The 9,369-nt window shown below is 52.4% G+C and overlaps 2 protein-coding genes across 3 annotated transcripts; both read left to right on the forward strand.

Moving 5' to 3' along the window:
* The first annotated feature begins 285 nt into the window (after positions 1-285).
* Positions 286-3,157, forward strand: LOC310751537 (uncharacterized protein). 2 transcript variants are annotated; one of them, XM_083590801.1, is made up of 2 exons: positions 286-612; positions 2,784-3,157. In XM_083590801.1, exons 1-2 carry the CDS (start codon positions 334-336, stop codon positions 3,132-3,134), a joined length of 630 nt encoding a protein of 209 aa, XP_083446927.1. In that variant the 5' UTR covers positions 286-333; the 3' UTR covers positions 3,135-3,157. The 2 variants fall into 2 exon arrangements, with proteins under 2 accessions (XP_083446927.1, XP_083446928.1); XM_083590802.1 differs by having other exon boundaries at positions 287-612; positions 2,787-3,157.
* Positions 3,158-5,158: 2,001 nt separating this feature from the next.
* Positions 5,159-8,593, forward strand: LOC310752179 (uncharacterized protein). Its single transcript, XM_083592029.1, has 2 exons — positions 5,159-5,541; positions 7,483-8,593. The coding sequence occupies exons 1-2, from the start codon at positions 5,257-5,259 to the stop codon at positions 8,575-8,577; spliced, it is 1,380 nt and encodes a 459-aa protein (XP_083448155.1). The 5' UTR covers positions 5,159-5,256; the 3' UTR covers positions 8,578-8,593.
* Positions 8,594-9,369: the final 776 nt, after the last annotated feature.

Here is a 9,369-nt window from a genome sequence, read left to right on the forward strand (position 1 = left end):
GCTCCCACCATTCCTCTGCATCCAACGAGTCCGTGACATGCCTCTGTTAAGAAACAGTGCTTCTGGACATGTGCCGAACGCCTTCTCCTCTTCAGCACTGGGGAGCTGCTCCCAGCTCATGCAACTGTGGCCTTAGGGGCCTCGGATTCTGCTCCAGCGGCCAGCTTGAGCCCTCCAGTGGCTCTGCATGGGTGGGCAGGCTACCCTAGGAGACAGTGGGAGTTCAGGAGAACCCTGGACTAGTGAACTCACAATGGGGGGCTGTGTGGCGGGCAAGGAAATTCCAGAACGCCTCCACTTGGCCTCAGAGTCACAAGCCACCTGACCAGCGCCATGGCTTCCCCCAGGGAGCTTCTGCTGCCCCTGACCCTAGTCTGGGCGCTGGTGCTGCTGGGAGGGACAAAGGGGGCTGGTCCCGAGGGTCCCTGCGAAGCACAAGTACGATATCGAGAGAGCAGCTCAGAGACTGGCGGCAGCTGGCTTGGCACAATTGCTCTGCTCAGCAGTGTTTGTGCCACATGGCTTTTTGTTTTTTACGCAATCCATTGCCTATGTGCCAGCAAGGACCGGTGCAGCCAGGGGCTAGAGGGGGACTGCGACCTGCGTTGGAAGGTGAGGGAACATCTACCTGTCTTCCTGTGTACCTACTGTCGGAGGGAGCCGGCAGGGAGAACAGGTTGTTTGCAGAACAGAGAAAGACTGGGAAACACCAGTTAACTTTCTTTATTAAGGAAGCGGAACAGAGAACATGCAGAGACTTCTATGGGTTTCTCTTGTCTTAGCAGTTGTCCGGACTGGCTTGTAACTCCCTGCTTCACTCTCTAACCTTCTGTGTCAGGCCTCTTCCTCTGTCTACAACGAGACTCAAAGGACCCTCTCTGTTTCTGCTTGGTGACACACAGTAGACGCCTTGATCTGGGAGTTTGTGGGGCTTGCGGGCTGCCAGCAGAAAAGCTGTCAGGGTGTTTCTGCGGTGGAGATGACAATCTGATTCCTGTTGGCTGGGGCACCTGCCCTCCTTCCAAGCTCCCAGCGTCTAGCACATCCCACCTTTTCCCCTCCTCTGAGGTGTGGCTGGTTTCCCAGGAGCCTGGATCCACATTCTCTCCCTGGGGGAAAGGTGGCTCAGGTGGGCTTCCACCTTGGTCAGGTGGCTTCAGGGCCATCTTTAGCAGGTGCGGCGCCGGGGTGCAAATATCCACCCAGCGCCCCCAAGTTACCATGGATAGTGTTGGGGTGGCCGTAGCTGCGCACTGCCAGCCATCGAGGAGGGGCACAACTCTCCCCCATGCCGCTGCAGGAGAGCGATCCCTGCAGAGGCTTGGGAGGGAAGCTGCACCTGCCAGCCTTATGATTGGTGGGGTGCAGCTGGTGGGCATGCAGGGAAAGGGGAGGCCGCCGGCAAAGCCGTGCAGCTCCCCCACTTGCTGGGGTGCCCCTGAGAGGCTGGCGCCCTGGCGCGACGCACCACTAAGCCTATGGGAAAGACGGCTCAGGCTGGCTTCCATCACTCGTCATCTAGCCAGTCCTTGACACTGACCTTCCCATCCATCTGCTCCATTTATCTTCCATCTTTCCTCCAAGGAGCTCAAGGTGGCAAACGTAATTCTCCTCTTCCCCATCTTATCCCCACAACAGCCCTGAGAGGTAGGTGAGGCTGAGAGGCAGTGACTGGCCCCCGAGGTCACACCCAGTGAACTCCATGGCTCAGTGGGAATTTTAACCCCATTCTCCCAAGTCCTAGCCCGACACTCTAACTGTGACACCACAACGGCAGGAATCAGCAGGAATCGACTACTTTAGAAGGAAGCCCTAGCCTCTGCTGCTCATGCATTGGTGATCTCTGGAATAGGCTACTGCAATGCTCTCTCTCATTTGCGGGTGGATTTTGGGGCCCGATTTTAAGTGTTGACCTTTAAAATTGTATATGAAGTATTAAATGTGTCAAAAGTTATTTCATCTCCCCCAACCTTATCATACTTAGCAGAATATGTCTGTCCCACCTGTATTCATTCAGAAACATGTGGTTTTTGTACATTGTTTCTCCTCTCCAAAAGCGGGCATTTTTACAAGCGAAGGTGCACCCTAAATAAAACGCACATCCCAAAATTCAGAACATTTATAAATGATTTAAACAGCACAGATTCCACCCTGGGATAGGGGGATCCCACTGTTCACTTCCTCCTTTTTTTGCAAGAACTGCCCTCTTGTTCCTCCCAAGATTCCTACTCTTTGACCAGTTATTCTTAGCCATAACAAGAGGATCTGCCCTCTTATCCCAGGACTTATTGCACTTACTCAGGAGCCTGGGGTGGAGAGACTATGCCAAAAGCCGTCTGAGGGTTTGCTGGATCCCTCGTACCTGGAGATTTAGGGAAGGCTGGCAAGATCTGCCTCTCAGCCAGGCTTGGAGCCTTTATCCATTGATGGTACATTTCTCAGGGGCCTTCTATAGGGGCTTGCATGCTTGTGGCAGGTGGGGCCACCATCAAAAGTGAGTGGGGTCCTTTCCTTCTCTTCCACTTCCCCCCATTTTTCCTCTCCCCAAAACGAGGGTTGCATGAATTGGGCTGAGGTTGGCAGCTGGCCACCATGGCTGGCTTCAGGCTGCCCACCCTTCTCCTGTGTGTTTGGCCACCCTATCCTCAGAATGATAGAACTGTAGAGTTGGAAGGGACCACCAAGGGTCATCCAGCCTGACCCCCTTGCAATGCAGAAATCACAATCAAAGAATCCCCTGGGGACAAGTTCTGACTGGTCTGTTGCCTCTCCTCTTCCCCAAGCAGGGCGGCCAGGCAGCTTGTGGGGAAGGAGAAGAGAACCACCTCGCTGCATCTCAGGAGCTGGCCTGCACCCGGACCAGGGGCACGTCTCGCAAGCCGGTCTGCAGCCAGGCCCAGCAAGCCTACGCCCGGCAGCTGGCCTGCATGGAGCAAGAACTGGAAGGCTTCCTCTCCGAGGTGAGGAACCGGCGGAACGCGCTCGGAGACATCGTGGTGGAGGAGAGGTGCCCCCAGAACACGGAGCGGGGCCAAGACAAGCTGCGCATCACTGTCTACGAGATCTCAGACACCGAGGGGGCCGGGCGGCCGCAGCAGAGAGGACGCAGGCGGAAGATGCAACTTTCATATTAATTATATAAAAAAGACATACATGAGAGCTGAGTTGGCCTGGCTTGGAACATGGGTACACATGGGTGTATATTGGTATACATGGGTTATGTGGAAGTACCTGGGGGTATACACTGGTATACCTGAGTGTATATGAGTGCATGGCCTGCACACGGGCGTGTACATGGGTATACATGAGTGCACGTGGGTGCATGTGAGTATACATATTTGTATGGGGGACACGGGTGGCACTGTGGTCTAAAGCACTGAGCCTCTTGGGCTTGCTGATCGGAAGGTCGGCGGTTCGAATCTGCACAACAGAGTGAGCTCCCATTGCTCTGTCCCAGCTCCTGCCAACCTAATAGTCTGAAAGTGCAAGTAGATAAAAAGGTACCGCTGCGGTAGGAAGGTAAACAGCGTTTCTGTGTGCTCTGGTTTCCGTCACGGTGTCCCGTTGCACCAGAAGTGGTTTAGTCCTGCTGGCCACATGACCCAGAAAGCTGTCTGTGGACAAACGCTGGCTCCCTCAGCCTGAAAGTGAGATGAGCACCACAACCCCGTAGTCACTTTAACCGTCCAGGAGTCCTTTACCTTTTCCCCCTACATATTTGTATGGGTATACATGGGTTACTTGGGGGTATACATGGAAACATGGGTGCACAGGGGGTGCACATGGATGAGCTGTGGGACTTCATGTGGCTAAAGTGCTATGAGGTCAGAGCTTGAGTAAAGATGGGCAGTCATGCTTAGCTACAGAGCCTAAGGGGAGTCAAGACAGTAAGAGCTGTTTGACAGTGGAATTTGCTGCCAAGGATTGTGGTGGAGTCTCCTTCTTTGGAGGTCTTTAAGCAGAGGCTTGAAAACCATATGTCAGGAGTGCTCTGATGGCGTTTCCTGCTTGGCAGGGGGTTGGACTCAATGGCCCTTGTGGTCTCTTCCAACTCTATGATTCTATGATTCTATGAAGAGGACTCAAATGTTATTATTTATTTTATTTATTGCATTTCTATCCCGTGATTTTCTCCAAGGAGCTTTATTATTGGCTTCTGCACCAAAGGAGCCAAGCCTATCATTGCAGTACTGGGAATAAAACATGGAGAGAGGAGAGATTTGAACCCAGTCCCCTGGATCTTAGTCACAATGTTGCATATCCTCCAACATTTCTCCAATGTAAATAGGGGCATCCTATTCCATTCTTATTATTATTACTATAATATTTTATTTATACCCCACCCATGAATCTGGGTTGCCCCAGCCACTGTGGGCAGCTTCCAACATGTATAAGAACAATAATAAATCGTTACACATTAAAAAAATTTCCCTATGCTGGGCTGCTTTCAGATGTCTTCTACAGGCAGCATAGTTACGTACTGTATTTTTTGCTCTGTAAGACTCACTTTTTCCCTCCTAAAAAGTAAGGGGAAATGTGTGCGCATCTTATGGAGCGAATGCAGGCTGCACAGCTATCCCAGAAGCCAGAACAGCAAGAGGGATTGCTGCTTTCACTGCACAGCGATCCCTCTTGCTGTTCTGGCTTTTGAGATTCATAATATTTTTTTTCTTGTTTTCCTCCTCCAAAAACTAGGTGGGTCTTGTGGTCTGGTGCATCTTATAGAACGAAAAATACGGTACTTATCTCCTTGGCTCGGGGTGTATGTGTCGGGAGTTATATAACTCCATACCCTCCAACATTTATCCAGTGAAAATAGAGACATACTAAAGCAAAGCAGGACATTCCAGGATCAAATCAGAAACTGGAACGGCTCCTGTAAATCTGGGACTGTCCCTGGAAAATAGGGTCTGATGCTGTTGGGTCTGATTTATGCGGAGACTTGTTCAGATCACCTCAGCAAGGACTGGAGTCCCCATCTATTGGCAGATTGAATAACCAGCAAGGTCTTGCCTTGTTAGCAAGCAGGGCGGTACATCTACTGCAGATTGATCAATAACAGATATCAAATCAAGAGGAGTCCAGCTTTCCTCCAGCCCATGGCAGGGATGGTGATGATGACACAAAGGAGGGCAGCTGTGTGACTCTGGGCAGGAGGGAGGCTGGGCCAGAGGGGCCTCTGGCTTGCATGAAACACCAGGCAAGGCCAGTGCCTCCCTGCCCGCCCCACTTTCTGGCTTCCCCAAGCTCTTGGCCATGGCTGTCAAAAGCTCCTCCCTGGCGTGGTCCTTCCTGGCCGTGGTCTTCATGATTGCAGGGGCCGCTGCTGTCCAGAGCGCCTGTGGACATCACTACCGCTACCGCAAGCCACGAGCCGACACCTACGAGTGGCAGGGCTACTTTGTGGCCCTGACCATCCTCCTGGGCAGCGGCTGCGGCCTGGCCTGGTGCATCCTCATTGTCACCTACAACATGGGCCAAAGGGGAGGCCAGGAGTTGCCACAGATCCCCTCTGCAGGTGAACAGATGCCCGCAGCCATGGTGAGCCTCGGGGAGCTGGTGGGGCGGGAAGGAGGCAGGTTGCCAGTGCGAGAAGGAAGTGGGAGGGAGCCCCTTCTGTTGCAGGAGGCCAGGTGGTCATTTCTGCGGACCTCCAGAGGTTGCTGGACACAAGAACAGCCCGTAGGTAGCTCAGGCCAAAGCGAGGGGCCTGTGCAGTCCAGCACCCAGTTCTCACAGTGGCCAAATTCCCCATGGAACCTAGCAATTCAGATAGACTGCCTCTGTGCCTGGAAGTTCCATAACAACCTAAGCTGAGCCTCCCAGCTGGATCAGGCCTAAGGGGGACCAACTGGTCCAGCATCCTGTTCTCACAGTGGCCAACCAGATGCCCCAGTGCAAACCCAAAAGCAGGACCCAAACGCAAGGGCACTCTCCCCGCCTGCCGTTCCCAGCATCTGGTATTATTCATACTGACTCTGACAGTGGCGGTTCCAAACAGCCTTCTCCTCAGTGAACTTGCCCAATCCTCTTTGAAGGTGGCCATCGCTGCATCTTGTGGCAGTGAGTTCCAAAGTCTATGCACTGTGTGAAGAAGGACTTTGTTTCGTCTGTCCTGAATATTCCAACATTCAGCTTCACTGGGTGGCCCTGAGTTCAAGGATTATGAGGGCGGGATAAAAACTTTCTCCTTATCACCTTACACCAGGCATATTTTTACACACCTCTGCCATCTCATCCTCCTCCCTCTTTCTCTCCTTTTCTCTAAATTCAAAAGACCCAAATGTTGTAGCCTTTCCTGGTAGGGGAATTGCTCCACCGCCTTGACAGTTCTGGGTGTTCCTTTCTGACCATCTTCTACGATATCCCATTGGATCAGATACAAATGGTATAATGACCATTGGCAGGTGTGTCTAAAGACAGGGCCAGCCCAATAAATGATGCCGCCTGAGGCCAAGGACAAGATGGCTGCCACCACCTTCTTCCAGGAACAAAAGCTGACCAGGCTGGCCATCGAACGTTGATTCCTCCACTGCACCAGAGGGCAGGAGACAATGACCACGTTCACACCAGACATATAAAGAGCTATCACTTTAAACAGTCTTGGCTTCCCCCGTAGCATTCTGGGAGCTGTAGTTTGTAAAGGTGCTGAGAGTTGCTAGGAGACCCCTATTCCCCTCTCAGAGCAGCTACAATTCCTAGCGTTCCCTGTGAAGAGCGAATGGTTGTTAAAATCATTCTGGGAACTGTAGCTCCGCGAGGAGAACCAGGGCCTCCTAACAACTCTCAGCACACCTCACAAACTACAGTTCCCATGATTCTTTGTTACCACTATTTAAAGTGGTAACATGGTGCTTTTAATGTGTGGTGTGGTGTGGCCTTGCTTAGCGGGTTCAGAACAGGCATACACAGCTCTGCCCATTTTCTGCCCCTCAGTATGTACCGCCTGAGGCAGCAGTCTCACTCTGCCTCATGGCTGAGCTGGGCCTGTGCATTAGGATTGGGTGGGGTTGTAAGTTGCCCTGAGGTCAGAGGGAAATTAAATGAAGCAACTGCAGATAGCGGCAATTCAGGAGAGAATGTTTTAATTGTAATTCGGCCATTATATGGTGGCACCTCCCTTTGAAAGTTTCCAAATATGGCTGCCTTAAAATAAATAGTTGAGTATCTTTGTAGGTTAAAAGGTCCTCCTACTATCTTCTCAATAGTGCCATTTCTGATTTTGAATTTGGGTCAGGCAGAGGGATCGGTTAGGCAGAGAGAATCCTGTGTCTTGGATGAACAAGGGAGGTGGGGAAAGGATGGGTAGTTAGGAATACTTTTGTTGAAGAGGGGGTCCTGAGGAGGGAGGCTTTTACCATCAAGGCTGCACTGATCTTGCCATATTTGCAGGCAAGATAGGAGTCAGGGGCTAGGAATGGAAACCAGAGGGGCCTGACCTTGCAAGGCCCTGAAATGTGACCTCTTTTCTGCTTTGGACAGGGCCACCAAGACAAACTGACACTGAGCCCAGGGATGAACCGTGAAAGGTCCGTCAGCTTTGCGACCCTGCCTGGGCTGAAGAGCCAAGTCACAAACGAGGAGGACCAGCCTTGGCTGAAGCGACAAGTCTCAAAGGAGGAGTTTCGGACGAAGTCCCAGTTGGACACAAGCATAGGAAGTCGGACGCCATCCCAACTGAACTTAAACCAGGGGGTTCGGGCCCCATCCCAGATGAACGCAAGCGAGGCAGTTAGCACCCTGTCACAGATGAACACAAATGAGGGGGTACGGACCCTGTTCCAGATGAATGAGGCAAATAGGGTTCCAGCCCAGATGAACATGACTGAGGGGATGAGGGCCCAATCCCAGGTGGATGAAATGATTGGGAACCCCTCCCAGAGGAACGTGAACGAGGCAATTTGGACCCCCTCCCAGAGGAACATGAACGAGGTGAACAGGGCCCCCTCCCAGATGAACACGAATGAGGCAATTTGGACCCCATCCCAGATGAACACGAACAAGGTGATTTGGACTTCCTCCCAGATGAAAGCAAATGAAGCAGTTTGGACCCCCTCCCAGAGGAACATGAACGAGTTGAAAAGGGCCCCATCCCAGATGAACATGAAGGAAGCAATTTGGACCCCCTCTCAGAACGAGGTGACTAGGACCCCAACCCAGAATAACATAAACAAGCTAAAAAGAGCCCCAACGCAGCTGAACATAAATGAAATGGTTGGGACCCCATCCCTTCCATCTCAACAGGAAGGCCAGTCCTCCAGGCCCGAAGAGCAAGGCGGTGGCACTCTGTGGAACTTCATGGAGCAGGAGCTGGAAAGGCTTCTGAGCGCCCTACGCCTCCACCGGACCCCCACGCCAACCCCCGCGGCTGAGGAGACGCCGGCCCCCTTGGCCAACGATACTCCGAGCGCCCCAGCTGAGGAGGTGCCGAAACCCCCGGCTGAGGAGGTGCTGGGCCTCGACCAGACTGAGGACAAGGAGACCTTGATGCACCTCATCATCTGTGAAGTCCCCCAAGACAGAGGAGCCACCAGGGGTCGGGGGCGCAAGAGGAAAGCGAGCAGAGGACGCAAATAAAGTGCAGAGAAAGAGAGAGGGTGGCAGGTCGGTGTGTGTGTGTTGTGAGGCAGGAGGAGTCATTGGTAGAAATGGCTTCCTTCACCGCCACCCTCCTGCATATATCCTCAGGAGATTCCTTGATTTTAAAGCAATTCTTCATCCCAGGAGCTCCGAAGGGCCTACATAACCCTCATAGAATTGCAGAGCTGAAAGAGACCCAAAGGGTCCTCTATTCCAACCCCCTGCAATGCAGGAATAGCAGGAACCATCTCAAAGCAACCCTGTGAGGTAGGCTAGGCTGCCCCAAGTATACCCAGTGAGCTTTGCGACTGAACAGAGTTTTGAACGCAGGTCTCCCTCTTCTGAGTCCAACAGGCCAAACTTCCCCCAAACTGGTGCTATGGGTGTAGCCAGGATTTATTTTAGGGGAGGAACAGGCTTTATGTTGGGGATGGGGGGGTAGAACTGAGCTATCTGTGCTGCAATTGGTCAGTTAGTTGAGTATTTTTATTTATTACTTGATTTAGTGGGGGGCAGCTGTCCCACTGCTATGCCAATGCCTGGTGCCCTCCAGATGTTTGGACTACAACTCCCAGCAAGTCCCAGGCAGCACAGCTGTACGATGCTAGGATTGGAGGGAGCTTGTACTGTGGTTCAAAACCTTAGGCCTGTTATTCTCAGGCTAACCTAGCTGCCAGGAGCCAGAATCAGGGGTGGTCAGCAATAAAAACACCTGGTGTCAGAAACCAAAACAGTGCAGGCCTAGTGCTCCTACCAACTCTTCCCAGTAGGCAAATTGTCCTTCTTGTA

Source organism: Podarcis filfolensis (genome assembly GCF_964270895.1).
Source record: "Podarcis filfolensis genome assembly, chromosome: 16".
NCBI lineage: Eukaryota > Metazoa > Chordata > Lepidosauria > Squamata > Lacertidae > Podarcis > Podarcis filfolensis.